Here is a 17,259-nt window from a genome sequence, read left to right on the forward strand (position 1 = left end):
TAATTGTGCTTAAATTTAAATTTAGCACATTTGTAGCCATTGTAATGAAACATAACCTGGTTAGTATTTGATACACAGCATAGAGACATTATTGAAAAATAGTTTTCAAACGGAGATGCATGGACATCTATTTTGTGTTTTTTAAGGATGCCATGCTCAAACTTGCAGGTGATTTATGAACAGTCAGAAATTCAAATGACTTCCTGTTTTGTCCTTGAACAGATGACACAGGCAGGTTCATCGCTCCTGGCAGCTCAGTGTGTTTTTCCATCAGATACGTGTATAGCAAGGGGTAGGCGTGATGCGACTGTGCCAGACTCACCCTCTCACCCGTCCCAGTCAGCTCTGGCTGGGTTTGGCTTGGCTGCGCAGTGGCGCAGCTGTGAGTCCACACTGCACACATACACACAAACAAAACACACTCTTGGAAACAAGACACACACACATGATTCCACAGAGCAGAGGTCTGTGCATTCCTAATTACTCCAGTGACATGGAAACATTACAAAGTAGAAAGCATCTGCCTTTCCCCCCCTCTTACACGTCAACACTAATGCCCTTTTTGAAAAGAGGAAAACAGAGAGAACCAATTTAGCACAAACCATCTGTCTACTGTTGTGAGATAATACATCTGTTATACTGAAGAGGAACAGTAGTTTATATTTGATTTTTACCGATGCATGGAGAAACCTGGAACAAGGTTACATGGTGCGTTAGATCGGTTTTTACACCACTTTGTGCCTTTTTTCAGGTAGTTTTGCACTTAGAGTTTTTACACACACACGCACGCGCGCACGCGCACACAAACACACATCCTTGTACCTCTAGCATTGTGACATAATGCATTCCCTAGCCCCTTACCTAACCCTGACCTAAAACTAGGTCTAACCTGAACCTTAAAACCAAGTCTTACCCCTCAAAGAGCCATTTAAACTTGTGGGATCCTGTATTTCGGTCCTCCCAAAGTTGTCGGGCCCCACAAGTAGGGCTCCTGGTTTTAGGACCCCCACAAATATAGTAAAACAAGCCCAGAAACAGACACATTCAAAGGCCATGTGCAATCTTATTCAGAGCATGCTTTGGACTCTTCTTTGACTTAAAAAACAAAATCCTGTTATAAAACTCGTTCTCTGAGTTCTGTCTTATTTTGCCCTCCATTTTCCTGAGCCCAATGAGTAAAGTCCACTACTGCATGTTTAAGGCTCTCTGTGTGTCTGAAGCAGAACTGAACTTTTTTAACAAACTCAGAATCCTTATTTCTTGCTTATGGCATTATTTCTAATTCGTAATGTCATCAGATATTTCCTCATTGATAACATCTTCCATGCATTGGTATCTCATTGTGTTCTTTTGTTCCTCTTAGTTCAAGATCAAACATTAGCTGCCCATTAGTCCCTGTTAGAACAAAATCTCTCTTTAAATATCAAATATTCAGTGTTTTCCACCATCAAATATTCAATAGCATCAATTTAAGGGCTGTAACAGTGGTCAGGTCAGGAAGCGAGTGCAGTGCAAAGTGCAGTCAGCTGGCTGAGCGAGGGGAGAATGCAGGGAGAGACTGAGGCATGGATGAATGGATCGCTCTCTTTCTTGCCCTTTATTTTCTTTCTCTTCCTATCTTTTTTTTTTTGTAGCAAGCGCTCTGGCCCCTGCAGCCAGCGGGCCACAGTTGAGTCCACAGAGTGCCTCCATATCTATGGCTCTCTGCGTTAATGTCCCCTGAGGCCAGGGCCGGCGCTCAGCCCTGCTCAGACCCCAGCCAAGCCCATCTCAGCCCAGACCACCGCTGCGGCCTCTGGCTCTGACTCCTCCTGCTTCTCCATCCATTGTGCAGCCAACAGTCCCCAGCTGCAGCCCTCACGTCTCTCTATTCACCCCTACATTTGCTTCTCTCGCTTGCCTACTCACTCACTGTGTCGGGTTTAGTTGTTCACTCACTCATTCAGACGCTCAATCAGCCATGAGCCCGACAGTCAGTAATCTGCCTCACAATCATACAGGACACATAAAACTGCCACCCGTGTACTCTGTTATTGAAGTGATAGACTGAATTGAGTTTTAATTGAATTTAGATACATCTTCATAATTGCTGACAATCATTACACAAGATATTTACAGTCATTATGAAATATTACAATTGGAATTTACAGAAACTTTGTACAAAATATGCCTGACTTCAATGCCTGGATAGTGGGGTCCTTGTTAAGTCGTTTCTGGAGAACAAAACATTGACCCAAAAGTCACTGGTGTCTGGAAGTGCTTTAGTTTCAGCAAGTAGATGCTATTAGAGTCCATTAAAAAGAAAGAAAAGAGAGAAAAGTCCAAAAAGTACATAGTCAGCAAAGTTGTGAATTGTGTTTTCTTTTTTCCTCAGTTAAATTGCTCTTTTTTTTTGACTGAATGGAACATTTGATCCGTAATTCAACTGCAAAAACAACAACAGAGACCCATTTAAATAGAATAAATTCGCAATATTTACACATTAATGTGAGTATTGATTTATAAAAATGAATCATATCTTTTTCTTTAAACATGATTTATGTTTATCTACAGTTTTTCGAAACAGAAACCTAATCACAATGGAATGCATCAACTTCTATCATTCAATTCTACTGATAATGATGATTGTGGATTGCCATATTTATGCAGCAACTCTGGTTGCAATGAAACTCAGCTCATCTATCAGCAAAGTTCTTACATCAGCTTAGGTCGTGTTAAAGCCATTCTCCACCTCTGAAGTTCCTCAAATGATGGCAGAAAGTATGGAGGAGTTAAATGTTCTCTTTAAAAAAATAACCACGTGGTGAAATGGACTTGATTTTGTCAGCACAGCAAAAAACAAAACATAAACTTGGCCAAAGCATCAGTGTCCAACAGTCCAGCTCTTTCACCGGGTAATTTGGGACCTTCAACAACCGAGGAAGCTTTTTCTGTTCAGCATTGGCACCATTAAAGCCCCACAGGGATGTCCAGAGAAAAGAGCGCCCCCTGCTGTCCACCTGTTGTCCTCCAGCGATGCTCAAACCATCCACCCAGGTGAGCTGTGCTAAGCCAAAGCTGCAAAATGGTAACTGACAGACCAACCTCAACTAGTAAAACTAAAATGCTTTGCGCTCCATCATCATTATGACTGAGATGCAAATGAAATCAAACATAAGCATGCTTTTAAAGGATGTTTTTGATATACAGTAATTATAGGAAAATAGACTATCAAGGATGACTCCTTTAAAATCATTTATAAAGCTTTCCTGGATGCAGACAGCTTGGCTACGAAGTAAATAGATACTAAACAAAACAAATCCTTAAAGTATATGCAAACACAAGCATAAATATTTGATCCACAGAGAGTAAGCTACGAATGACAAATATTAGTGATATATTGAAATTCTGGAACAGGCACCATTTCTGTCTTTTTAAAACTTGCTCTTCTTTTTCGAGTGTTTGTCAGTCGTATTTAAGGTGTTTCCCAAATCCTAAAAGAGTCACTGCTGACTGAAGTGTTGGGTGCTGCTGCAGTCCATCCAAAAGTCTTTGCATTCTCCTCACTTTTTCTAAAATGAACCAGCTAAAAAAGTTGGTGCACTGTTCATCTCTCATTCTCACACTCACATCATCTCTCACCTCTCCTTCTTGATTTCTCTCATGTCCCCTAAAACCCCATTTCCCTTCCCCCCTTCTTTGCATGGCCACCATAAGCTGGCCAATGGACGCCGCCAGGTTTAATGGACGTAGTAGAGCCAGTAGACCACGTTGAAGAAGGAGAAGACGGTGGGGAAGATCATCCTGGACCACTTATCGATAGAGTTCACGTCGGACAGGTCTGGGATGTTCACCTTGAGCTGGGAGGCCCGTCTCCGTAGGCGCGACTTCTTCTGGGCGTGGCGCTCCAAGGCGCTGTGGCCATAGTTCTGGCGGGCCATGGCTGCCCTGCGGTACTGCAGCGTCGAGCTATCATAGGCCAGCATGGTGTTACGGGGGTCTCCGGGTGCTCCCAGGCCCCGGGACAGATCCCCGGCACCACCCATCTCATTCTTCATTTCCAAGGTGCTGAACAGGATGTTGTCGTCGGGAGTCATCTGTGTGAGGGTGTAAAAACAGGTGTAGCCATGAGAAGTTACTACCAAAGGGAAATCTTAGAGTGTATTTGAATTTAAACCAAGTCTAGTAAAATGATTATTCAAAACAAGTATAGCTATAACAATCATTAAGTAATTCACTGTGTAAAAAATACTGATGAGGTGCTAGAATGGGTAATGCAAATGAGTCAAAAACTGTGTTACTTACAGTGAAGAATATTTTAAGCGCTTTAAAACCACTAAGTAAATTATTGATCGTCTGTCAATAAATATCTGAGTGATAATACGACCACAAGACTATGAAATAACATTCCTGGAAGAGCACAACGAACTCCACAAACTAATTCTCATGGAGAAACCTTCATTGTCATCTCAGAATTTCAACCAGAGTTTGGTTAAAATTCTGTCGATTCACAAGACAAACTGAAAAAAAAAGAGAAAGCAAAGGAAAAAAATGTGACAGGAGAAGGTTGAGAGAAATAGTAAGGACTTTGCAAAGATGGAGGAGAGGCTAAAAAGGTTCGGGGCAGGTCAGGAAAGACGTTGTGGGAAGTGAATTCGGATCAACAATTCTTCATCCATAGCCTGACTTCTGAGGAAAAACGTCCCTTTAATCCAATCCTGTCACGCTGTAAATGGAGCCTATTTGTATTTTTGTTATTTTTGTGTAACTCACTTTGAAGCAAAGCCACTTAGTTGGCACTATTCATCAAACTGCAAATGATCTCTTTCTCTTATCTGACGGTCCTTTTTCTTTTTCAGTTGTTTCACTTAGTCTTATGACATTCATCATTTGCCTTTGAGATTGTACAGTATTTGTATTTCAAATTGTATTATCTTAAGAGAAGCTACTGATGTTTTTTTTTTCTTGCCATATTTGTCATTTCCCATTAATTTAGATTTACAGCCCAAGTTATGATTAAATTTATGCCTGCAGAAATCAAACCGCTAAGCCATGTTTGTCAGGAAAATGCATGAAGAGCAAACCAAGAGAGGGAAAAACACAATGGTGGGAGTGATGATCAAAGTTGCCTTAAAAATCTATAGAAATCAAAGAAATGCACAAAAACTACAGCGTTTTCCTCTGATCTGGGTTGATTCAGATTGATGACATTGTTAGTTTTGACTTTCAAAACCTCCAGTACCTTATTTCTTTGCTCGCCTAGTCCTAATGCGGCATCGTCCACAAAGATGGGATCCCACATCGAGTCATATGCGTCAATTTCCCTCTGTTTCATTCTGGCATACAGAGCATCATCTCTCTGAACTACATTTCCCACCAGCCACTGCAAGCATACAAAATCAGCACTGTTACTTAGGGGAAATCGTAGCTTGCCACACTCAGAAGGAAAGGGTGTTTTATTTTTTATGTTGCTGTTCTTCCTGCAACTTAGCAGCTGAATCAGATTTAAAGGGAAGGCTTTGGCACCACAGCCAGTGATTTTTCCAAGGTGGCTTGCCCTTTGAGAGACACAGAAATATGGAGATAAAGTAACAGCCAGTCATTGCTTCTGCATTCAGTCTTTCAGATCCTTGTCTGAGTAATAAAGTTGATGCACAAGGCTAAACCAGTGAGAAACGGAGAGCTAGAGCAGGAAGAAAGAGTGCTGGTTAAAGGACATCAAGCATTGATCACAGCATCACATTGACCTTGAGAGGAGAAGAAGTTATTTTCTGCCACAGAAACAAACGGACATATTAACTGACAGCACAGATACCTCAAGAGAAAGTTCTCCTGCATGCGTACCTTGTTCGGGTCGGGTCTCAGCTTCTCATTATTGGCCGTGGCCGCTTTCTCAGCCGCCTTCTTCTGCCGCTGGGGACCCTGGCCGAAGAAGATGTAGTTGACGAAGGCGTACTCCAGCAGGGCCAGGAAGACAAACACAAAGCAGCCCATCAGGTACATGTCAATAGCCTTCACGTAGGGGATCTTAGGGAGCGTCTCTCGCAAGTGGGTGTTGATGGTGGTCATGGTCAGCACCGTAGTGATCCCTGGAGTCACACGTTTAGAAAGAAAGTCTTTAGACACTGCAAGACGTTTTTACCATCATCTGTACATTTAAAAAAAGAAGCTTGTCAATTTGATCAAAGGTTATATTCCATTTTTAGTTATCCTAGCAGTATGGCTCTAAGCACAGTAATGTTGGTCCGCTACTTTTGTCCATACTGAAATAAATCAACTATTGAATACATTAAGATTAAATTCTGCGCAGACATTCATGGTGCACAAAGGATGGATCCAACTGATTTTGGTGATCGCCTGACTTTTCCTCTAACACCTCATCAGGTTGACATTTGTGGTTTTGAGTGAAATGTCTCCAACTGCTGGTTGCCATTACCATGACATTCAGTACAAGTATTGACCAAAGAGCTGAAAAATAGCTGCATACTATTGACATTTGAATAATAAGTACATATTAGCATGCTAACATGCTAAACTAAGATGATGCAAGTTAGCATGCTGATGTTATTATTCAGTTTAAAGCTCCACCGTGGCTAAATCACTGCCTATTTACGATATAATGATATATCTATATTATTTGAGTGTCCATATTCTGCATGTGTAAATTTATGCACCATATAGTACAGTATAGTACATACACTACGTTCTGCTAATAGTCCAACATTGCAATGCTGCACATTTCAAAGATAAGAAAATTACAGTCGGATGACTCTACACCTGTCAGGGGGTGATGTTTAATCCCGATGATTAGAAAGTGTATGAAATGTACTGCTCGTTATTCCGCAAACTATTGGGCGAATGACTGAACAAGGGTGTCTTGTTTCATTGAAATTTGCTTTACATCAAAATAACGGAGATCAGGTGCACATCTTCAAAGGATTTGGGCAGATGCTTGTGAACATGAGCATTCATGATTATCATGTACATTATATGTATTTATTTGTAGCAAACAGACAGGCCTGAAAGAATGTGTACCCATATGGATAAAAAGATCCCTCCAAGCCTCCTGACACTGAAACTGTCTCTGTGTGTGTGTTTCATGTGAGTAAGGTTTGTATCCCAACATGTATCTTAATGGACAAAGAATAAACTGTAGGCTTATAAAAAGCACAGTGTCACTGTAAACATCTGCTATTAGTCACAGCACGATTCACCTGTTTTTTTTTTTTTTTTACATATACACATTGTGTTTGATACATTAGTCATCTGCATGCACAATCTGCATTTGGTCAGATTCACACGCATTATAAATAACCCAGCAGCCAGCAGTGTCACTGTAGCATGGGGCCTCATCTCTCATTGGCTGCGCTCGCTCGCTGCGCGTTCACAGGATGCTGCGAGCAGGCACATCTTTAAATCACGTTACCCGCCGAATGCACCGTCTGGGGCTCCAACCCGCATGTGTCCCACTTCAGAAAACAAATGGTGTGTGACAAGAACGACACACATATTGCTCAGAGCCATTTCCTTTGCTGCTCTCCCCTGTCATACCCAAGTTTAACACTAAAGGGAGCTTTGTGGCATCGCATTTTACTATTAGTGGTAGTGTGACATTGGGGTAACAACATTCACTCTAATGTGCAAGGTACATTTAAGCAAATGTTGCCACTTTTCATTTGCCTGTAATTTAGTTGGACGCGGCTCTGATAAGCTAGGATCTCCGGCGAATGAGAGGCTCCGATGGAAAGACAGGCAGTGAGAAAGACAGCACGCTTCAAGGTCGAGCTGCAGCGCTTCTCGCTCTGCATGAGTCATGCATATAGTCATCTCTGAACAACAGACAGTTAGCCAGGCAGCCTATCACACACTGCTATCACTCACGTGCTCGGAGCTAATGAGAAAAAACAGTAAACGCCGGGAAAATTAGTCAAAACAGGGACCAGGCTCATGACAGAGACAACAATGTATAGATGTAAAAGGCTCAGTGTATGTTAAATGGCTCGTTTTATGGTCTGTTATCATTTAGCTTTGGGTTATTTCCCAGGGTCACTGTTCAGCAGCGGCGAGGCAATCCTACCAAGGGCCACTCTGGCAGCTGAGGCATCGTAGTTGATCCAGAAGGAGACCCAGGAGAGGATGGTAATCAGGATGGAAGGCATGTATGTCTGCAAGATGAAGTAACCAATGTTCCTCTTCAGTTTGAAGCTGAGGGACAGGCGGGGGTAGGAACCTGAAGGAGGCACACAAAGAAGTGGGATAGAAATAGATTTCCCTCAATGACGCCCACTAAAAGCTATATTTTCCTTGACACTGGGGAGGATTCTGACGTCTTTTTGTGTGTATGTATTTTAATGTTAAAAATAAAACTAGATGTCCCTTCAATAAACTGTTGAAGTACCAACAGTAAAGTTGACTGTTGTGTTGTTTACCTGTAGAAAAGACCACGTTCTTGGAGATGAGTTTGTAGTCAACAATAGAGAACTGTGGCAGTTCTATTCTGTCGACCCCGGACACGGCGCCATCTCCACCTCGCCAGTAAAACTCGATATCATCCGTGGTGTAGCCATCTGCAGAGGAGAAACCAAAGCCAGGACACTTAGAGAAACATTATCATCATCCATTAACGGTCTGCGATACATCATAATGTAGTGCAGCAGTGTTAAATTACAATGTCACTGGTTTTGTGTGTTTTTGCCCCTTCACAAGAAATACTCACCATTTTTTAGAGTAGTACCCAACCCAGACTACATATGGGGGGTCACAAAATGATTAAGAAGTTTGGAAAAATAAAAGGAAAAGAAAAACATGTCTGCGATGTTAAATTATGTTTATTTATTTTGAACCTTTGTTTTTCCTTTTCTCCTCTGAAATAGTGTAGTTTTCTAAAAGTTTATCAAATTAAGCAACCTGAGAAATTTCAAATTTTTCTTGAAGTGGCTGAAGTGAAGAAGAAATATTTAAACTTTAAAGAGGTGTCATGAGTTGACTTGGCTTTGTTTCAAAGGGTCACGAGCCAAAAAGGTTAGCACTCACTGTTCTAAAGCATGTACACATTTTAAGATTGATTTCCCCTCTTCCATGTAGCCATTGTTTTCCATTTACTTCTCTATATGATACGAAACCCACTTTACAGTGACTGGACACCCGCTTCAGATTGGTAATCACAGTAAACATATGGCCAACTTTATTTTTGTCAGAGTTCAATTATAAATGCATGATAACGGTGCGTTCAAGTGCTTGATGGAAACTCTGGAAACATCAGTTGCTTAGCCGTTAGCCATAAAGCCTCAATTTTTGATGCAAGAAACTAATTTCACAACACTAATGTTCACTTAGTGTGATCTTCCAGCAAAATAGCTGGTGAATACGAGGTTGTTTAACAAGAGGGAAGAGTTTTCAAAAAGTTATTTGTCCTCTTTCTAAACTGCATCCTCAATGTAAACAAATAACATTCATAAAAAATGAAGCTAAATGTTTACTGTGATGGATGACCATGTCAAGCAGAATTGTTTTCATAACCTCCTTACATCAACCTGAAACAATGGATGCAAGGTGCCATATTGATTTAAAACATTTGCATTGTTGTGTGTTTCAGAGAATGGTTCGGACTAATGTAAAGTGTGATCCCTTAAAACAGCATTCGGATTTGAAATTACGTGTGGAGTGTCACTTAAAAGTTAAAAGCTTTTAGGCTTCTCTACGGCTTTTCAGTGTGAAGCAGAATATAAATTTCTAAACTGCACAACAACAAAAAAAAGTAACTATAATGAATAGAAAAGACTAATAAATGATGTTAGCAGCAAAACATTCTGTAGCTGCAACTCTCTATCTTCAAAACCAGGGCTTTTTTCCATTTTGAAGCATGTTGATATTGGGACAAAGATGTACTACTTTAAAGCTACATTACACTGTGAGCAGCAGAGATTTGGAGCATGATGTGTGCAGTGCACATGGATGGAAACTGTTGCAGTTGCAGTCAGGGGACTCCAGTGTTGCAGACTGTCTGTCTCTGACACGAACAGTGTCGCAGGCAAACAGGGAGCAGCCATCTCCCTGCGCTGAGTTCTACTTTGGCTGCTGCCTCACACTCAAAATAGAGGCAGTGACCTATTCAGATGCGATGAATTATTAAACTCCAAGGCTTTGATTTTTAAAAATTAACACATAATTCTTTGTTGCTGTGGCGCTGACATTCAGGTGAAGTTAGTCACGGTGCTCATTTTGAGTTGTTACTGGTTGGACAGGCAGCTAACTTCACCCGCGGGCCCTTGTAACAGCAGACATTTTGACTTACCACAGGAGGAAAAGCACAGCTGTTACTAATAATATCAACAATGGCTTTGTTCTACATGAACCTGGATGGACAACACCAGGACCCTGAAACTGAGGGCTGAACAGCCATCATTCGTTTTACTATTCACACCCGCGCTTTTCCTACTCTGACATGTCGTGGTGTCTGCTGTGAAAAACGTTGATCAAGGCCTCTGTCTCTGATGCTGGTCTGGGAAGGTATTTCTTACATCATTGACTTTTAAGGTTCCACAATGTGTTATCCCGTCTCTCAATACTTTCTGACTTATCCTGTCTGTGGCACTCAGCTAAACACCCATATTTTCCTACTTAAGATGTAAATCATTAAAAACAAGACACAAATATATAGTTTTATTTTATTTTTATTTTTTTTTTTAAAAAGGGCTCAATAATTTCCTAAAACACCTGGGCACTGCAGCTTTTAGCAAAAGTTACTCCAACAGGAGAGAGCTGTGCGTTGACTATTGTCAGCTGCGGATTAATTGGTGCTCTAGTGATTATTTAAAGCAGCAGGATGGTATACGTGGGATTCAGTGAAGTAATGAAGTAAAGTAATGAGGAACATGTCACGCAGTACACTGGTGTGGCTCATCAATGTGTTTTTGGACAACAATGGAGCTCTATCGCACAGACAAATACAGTTAGCTAGACTTCCTCCAAAGGCAAAGCCTGTTAATAGAATCAATACATTGTTGGTTCTGGTCTTTTCATGGAATTTGTCAACATTAGAAAAGCATAGATTATGGCCAGACTCATCCTTTAATTGTTGCATTTCTTGCCACGGTGAAATACAACAGGCAAACTGGATACATCACACCCCTGGTGCAGCTGTGGTGCATTATGTGGTTAGTGCTAAAATTGTACACTAGAAGATTCAGATGGCTCTCCTTCCAGTTCTGCATTGTCATCATCCCTGCCTTGTGCAACCCCGCATCACCCCAATTAGGGCCGAGTCCACCATGCTGCTGTTTTGATGCGCAGCTCAGTTCAGTTCGGATCAACCATGACGGGCGGGATCAGGAGGGTGTTGTGGAGTTTGGGAATAGAGAGCGTCATAGGGAAGCATTTAGTGGCCTGTACATAGCTGGTCAGTCATTTTGAAGCTCCATTAGTTCTGGACCATCGTCTCTATATGTTTTCAGAAAGATGTTAATGTATTACATCACTGCACTCATCATTTAAATCCCAGAAGAAAGACGTGAAGAGACAGTAAATGCAGTATGACCTCTAAGCTATCCATACATACTGTTTGCGGATGTGTATTTGCACCCGTGTGTGTGTGTATGTGCAATCGATCTTTAGTATTGGAGGGGTAGAAATCAATTGTTGCTCAGTGCAGCCCGGCATATGAGGCCGGCGGCCTGAGCCACAGCAGTGAGCTGCTGATGTATCAGGGGATCTGGGGTTTTAAGACTTGTGTCTGTTAAAAATGCATCAAGTTTATCAAGGGAAGTGAGAGTTCTCTGGGCTCATTAGTCTGAATAAAATAGCATGCTCTGGCATGAAGCGATTCCAACGTTAAAACCGTTGCCAGTTAATCCATATGAGAGCAGATACTGCCTGGTGATCAAAACTGGAGCTGTGTGTGTGTGTGTGTGTGTGTGTGTGTGTGTGTGTGTGTGTGTGTGTGTGTGTGTGTGTGTGTGTGTGTGTGTGTGTGTGTGTGTGTGTGTGTGTGTGTGTGTGTGTGTGCGTGTGTTTGCGTGTGTGTGTGTTGGGCTGCATGAGTGAGGAGGAGGGAAAAAAAGGGTATGAGTGATGGTGAGAGAGATAAAAAGGCTGGGAGAAAAAAGAAGAGGATGAGACTGTGCAAAGAAAGGAGATGAGAAATGAAAAGAGAGGAGCAGCGAGAGGCGGTTCTGACCCACACTGTTTTTGTGCTGCTTAACGCTGCTGGCAATAGTGTGATCAAACCCGGAAAGACTGAGCCCTACACCACATCCCAGCCCCATAATCCTTCTCTCTGGAGACCCAGATAAAACACGCAGAGGACCTCGTCTTTCTCTCTCATGTTCCTACACGCTCCCTCCCTCCCTTGACTCAAGAACGCCAGATCACGTACAATTACAAACTCCATGCAAAATGAGCTCTTTGTACCGTACAAACATGGAGGCAGTTTCGGGAGAAAGTGGCACATAACATCCACAATCAGCACACCGCTGAAACACTGGACCTAATCAGGCCCCTCCTCGCCTTGGGAAGCCACTGCAGTTGGAGTTGAATTAATTAGGCTGGATGTTATCAGTCAGTGAGCCATTAGTGATGTTCCTCTTCTTGATGCGTATCTCTTGATGTCTCATCAGCCTTTCTCAGCATTTTACATGGAGCCTTATCAACCCTCTTTCTACCTTGCCGCCTCTGGACCAGCGGACTGTTTTCAAACCAGACTTCAGAGCTGCATTTGTACGTGGGATCTGTTTAATTCTACGTCTATGTGTGGGCGTGAGAGCTGGTTGTCAGGGACAACGGTACTTACAGCTTTCGATCTCCAGGGTGCAGTTCTGCTCATCTAGAGGGTAGCGACGCAGGTCCATCATGCAGGCTGCAGTGGTGGTGATCCTAGACATAGAGTGGGATGGGAAATATAGGATTCATCATCACACAGCCGGCTGAGGCCGCCACGAAGAGCCCAGTTCATTTCATTTGACCTTCACACCAGAGAACGATGTACACGTCAAAACAGGATGATGACAGACCTTTACGGAGCAGGCACACCTGATGAGAAACCATACTTCTGAAAACAACAAAAACCCAATGAATTTTAAAAAAAAAGAAAAAAGATTAAATTAAAATCAAATGCCAATTGACAAATCTTAGAAAGTTATCCGAGTAGCAATTTATTCCATTTTTGACAAAGCCTGAGTTGAAAAAAAAAGTAAGTTAAATGATCGGCCAGTAGCTTTGCTTTCTCTGCCCTTTCAACATGTACTTCTTGTTTTAAGAATCTTAAAAGAAACCTCCTGCTGATCCCTGCATTTCCTTAACATTTCCCCTCTTTCATGTTATAACCCCTCTCTACTGTACCCTCCACTGGGTCCCAGCTCCTGGCACTGGCCAAAAAGACTGCGAAAAAATTCTTCCCTCTTCTCAAAGGCTACAGTTCATCCTCGGAGCCCAGTTTGTTGCTGATTTGATGCCCCCCCCCCTTTTTTTTTTCCCTTTCACCATTTTATCCTAATCTCTGATTCGGAGCTTTTTAAGTTTTAATGTTTGTCTGAATGTTGGATTTTTGCATTTTAATGTGTTGTGTGCACGGGGTGCCAATAAAAAAACACCGTGAAATGCTGTCGTTGGACCAAGCTGTATAGATAAACCTTAAATGAATTGATGAATTTACATAGCAGCTGCCTTTGATTGTGATTTTTTTTTGTCCATCGGGTTCACGTGTTGCATCATTTCATGTTAGTACAAAATGGTAAAGCATATTTATTTCTTGTATAATAATTGCATGAACAGTAAACTACTAAAATCATTATACACAGTATGCAGTTACTACTATATTTAGTATGTAACTGGCACAATGTACTGGTTTTATTTTGGGGTGGCTGTGGCTCAGGAGATAGAGCGGGTCGTCCACTAACTGGAAGGTCTGTGGTTCGATCCCCGGCTCCTCCAGTCTGCATGTCGAAGTCTCCTTGGGCAAGATACTGAACCCCAAATTGCCCCTGATGTATCATCAGTGTGTGTGTGTGAACGGGTGAATGTGGTAGTAGTGTAAAGCGCTTTGAGTCGTCGATAAGACTAGAAAAAGCGATATATGATGGCAGTCCATTCACATCCCATAAGCAGATAAAACAAGAACAGGGTTCAAGCTCTGGTCAAACTATCCTGTAAGAAAGAGCCACCGAGTGTGTGCCAGTCGCGTCCGACAGGTTCACTCAGAGCGACGCACTTCCTGTTACACACATGAAAAGTTGGCCAGAGCTGAGACAGGCTGGCACTCGGCCGTGCCAAACCCCCGAGGCTGTCTGAGAGAGACTGGACACACAATTTAACTATGGGGAATAAATCTAGCATCCTAGACTTGAAAGACAAACCCACACTCCCTCAGACACACACACTGATTGATATAAAACATGATAGTATCATGCGACCATTCACAATAATAGCAGCCCCTGGGAAAATTTCCAGTATAGGTTGAGGTATTTGACGTGACCTTGGGTTTCCCTTGTCATTGCTGGTTACTATCAATTCATCAGTTTCTTGCTTTAGTGGTCCATCCATTCATATATGATATGTGAGCACTCAGACCTTGACCAACCACTAGAAGCCATTATTGATAAATAGATAAATAGATAGATTATTTTTGAACCCTAAAAATCTTGCTTTGTTAATTCAAGTGAAAGAAATCTGCCACTGTCATGACGTCATTTTAACACGTTTCTAACCCAAATCTGCTTGTTTAAAGAATAAGACAGATTCTGTCTTATTCTGTCTTGTAAGAAGTTACTCAGTTGTAGAAAATGGTTGAAACAAGTTAGTTTGTGTTGGGAACAGTTTGGGCTTTTAGGGCTAAAAGGAACAGAAGGAAATGACTTGAAGGGCGATGTGGATGAAATACTTACACAATAGCAGTATATGCGATTTTATAATGCTATATTGATATATGATGATATGGTCAATTTTCTGGAAAATCAATTGGGAAGGTTTTTATCGATAAAACAACCGGGCAGGCATATCTGTTTTTGATGAATCTAGCAGAGTAAACACTTTACAAATCAAGGTACTTCATCTTATTGTTCATATATGAACAATGTATCATACACAACATTAATATTTTTTTTTTTTTTTTTGAAAAAAAAGAGAGAATTTGCACATTTTATATGGGCTGTGCTGTGCTTGAGTCAGTCTAAAAATTTTTTTTTTTTTTTGCACTGTACATATCTTAGAAACAATTGAAAACTCTTCTCTGCTTAGCAAATAAGAATAAACTGCTCATTGAGCAATAAAAACTAACTCACAATATCGTTCCTCTCTTAACTGCAACTACAAACTTATCTTGAAGAGTGCTTTGTCTTTAATAATTAAGAGCAAAAGTTTATTTGAAATCCTTCTACATAAGAGCTGCAGCTCCCCTGGGCCCAGCCTGGCAAGTTTGGGATTTCATTTTTTGAGATGTACAGATGCACAGTCTTTCTCTCTCACACTCTCCGGCTCTCTACCTCTCTCTCTGCCTCATATTTCTTGCTCTCTGGGCTCTTATGTAAGAGCCAGTTAGCAGGGCCACGGTGCACTGGGGGATTAACACAGGAGTCTTATTTCTGTCCTAGTTTACCCCTTTTATGGCCCCAACTTACTGGGGTGTTGTGCTCGCCAGCAAGTCACTCATCACTCACCATCATCACTGGCACTAAATCATCACGGTGGCAGAGGAAGCACAGGGGAAAAGTGGAAATGAGGCCAAAATGGCAGAGGTAAAAATACCAGCCTATTTTTAGCCCACCTACATTGTCAGCAGAAGTCTCTGAGCTTTTTTGTCTGAGACTCTGCATCACTGATCAAAAGCTGCTGCTGCATCCGCTGGCCCAGCTAGCATGTCTGATACCCATGCTAACAATTAATAAACAGCTAATAACGAGCGAGGAGGAGACACGGGTGAGGATTTCTCTGCAGGATTCCCTCCCTGCCCTCGCTTCTCCTCCTCCTCCTCCTCCTCCTCCTCCTCATCGTCATCTTCGCTGCAGCGAGAGTCTGCTGTGGACCTCTGCAGCAGCAAAAGCAGCAGCAGCAGCAGCAGCAGCAGCAGCAGTGATCATGTAGCACAGGCTTGTTTGCTCTTAATCAACATCAGGGCTGGTCCCTCTCTCTCATCCCAACCTGCCGGAGGAGAGGCCGCGCTCTAGCAGATCACGCAGATTCAAACACGCTACATTTGCTCTGCGTCGGAGCTAATAGGACATGGAGTTCTAAAAGAGGCTGTTTTGTTTTGTTTTTTTTCTCTCCTGTGCATGTTCCCTCACAGTTCAGCCCGGGCTCTGTGTGTGTGTGTGTGTGTGTGTGTGTGTGTGTGTGTGTGTGTGTGTGTGTGTGTGCGTGTGTGTGTGTGTTTGTGTGGACCCCCCTAAGGCAGCCTGTGCACCTTTATTCCAAATGACCTTGTTTACGGACATAACACAACCACCACGAATTCCCAGACAGAATCTCATTTCAAGGGAGCGTCACAGCAGAGACTGAATGCAGAGAGAGATTTTTGCAAGCAGGTTTTAAACCTGTGCAGCCTTTAATTAAACTGAGAAATTATTACATCCACATTGTAATGAAGTTAGAAGTTAAATTAAGATGGAGAAGCTCCCTCCATTTTGGATAGAGAGCCCATGTTGAGCTGAGGAAACATGGCACGCCGGATTGTTTCTCCCTGCGCAGGCACTGTTGCCAAATTTGAAAATAAAATGTCTGCAGTAGCTCAACAAAGAGGCTCCTATGTGTGCCATAGCATGCCAAATCAAAGGAGAGGTGTCTTAATTTCAAAACACAGGCTAAACACATAAAACATATAAACCAACCTGCCTGATCAGTAGTTTGAGACAGAAATGGATAACTTTGAAGGCGATGCTAAGCCTATATTGATGGTATTGACAGAGTAAAGGGCTTATTTAAATCCCTCTCTTCCGCCACTCAGCAGCTTTCTCCTCCTGGCCATGCGATGTCATCTATTGAGCTACAGAGTGGAACACTCCTCGCCCTGACAAAGGAGGACGTCAGTCTCCATAGCACAAGGATATGTCCTTTCACAAAAGGAGTTACGATATTCAAAGAGGAAGAGAGGGAGAGAGAAAGAGAAAGGAGGGGAGGCGGGTGGGGGCAGGGGTTGGGGGGTTGAGGGGAGGGAGGAGGGAGAATCCTAACAATTTCTGCATTTTGAATGAAGTCTGACCTTCATGTCTTTTTCTTTTTTTCTGGCTCTCCCTCTTTTCTCGATCCCACTCTGTGAATTTTGAGCGACATGCAATGGAGCTTGTGCTTTTTCCT

General features: G+C 42.2%; 1 protein-coding gene across 4 annotated transcripts in view; it reads right to left on the reverse strand.

The window, feature by feature from the left end:
* Positions 1-3,719: 3,719 nt before the first annotated feature.
* Positions 3,720-17,259, reverse strand: part of gabrb2a (gamma-aminobutyric acid type A receptor subunit beta2a) — a 30,143-nt gene continuing 16,603 nt past the window's right edge. Inside the window, exons 5-10 of one of the 4 annotated variants that reach the window (XM_040119471.1) lie at positions 12,767-12,849; positions 8,409-8,546; positions 8,057-8,209; positions 5,824-6,068; positions 5,222-5,362; positions 3,720-4,076 (exon numbers count right to left, since the gene is read on the reverse strand). In XM_040119471.1, coding sequence (XP_039975405.1) covers positions 3,720-4,076; positions 5,222-5,362; positions 5,824-6,068; positions 8,057-8,209; positions 8,409-8,546; positions 12,767-12,849 — 1,117 coding nt within the window. Of the gene's footprint in view, positions 4,077-5,212; positions 5,363-5,763; positions 6,069-8,056; positions 8,210-8,408; positions 8,547-12,766; positions 12,850-17,259 lie in introns of all 4 variants that reach the window. The other 3 variants (XM_040119470.1, XM_040119474.1, XM_040119472.1) reach the window with 3 other exon arrangements.

The sequence above is a fragment of the Xiphias gladius genome, chromosome 23, assembly GCF_016859285.1.
Source record: "Xiphias gladius isolate SHS-SW01 ecotype Sanya breed wild chromosome 23, ASM1685928v1, whole genome shotgun sequence".
Classification (NCBI taxonomy): Eukaryota; Metazoa; Chordata; class Actinopteri; order Istiophoriformes; family Xiphiidae; genus Xiphias; species Xiphias gladius.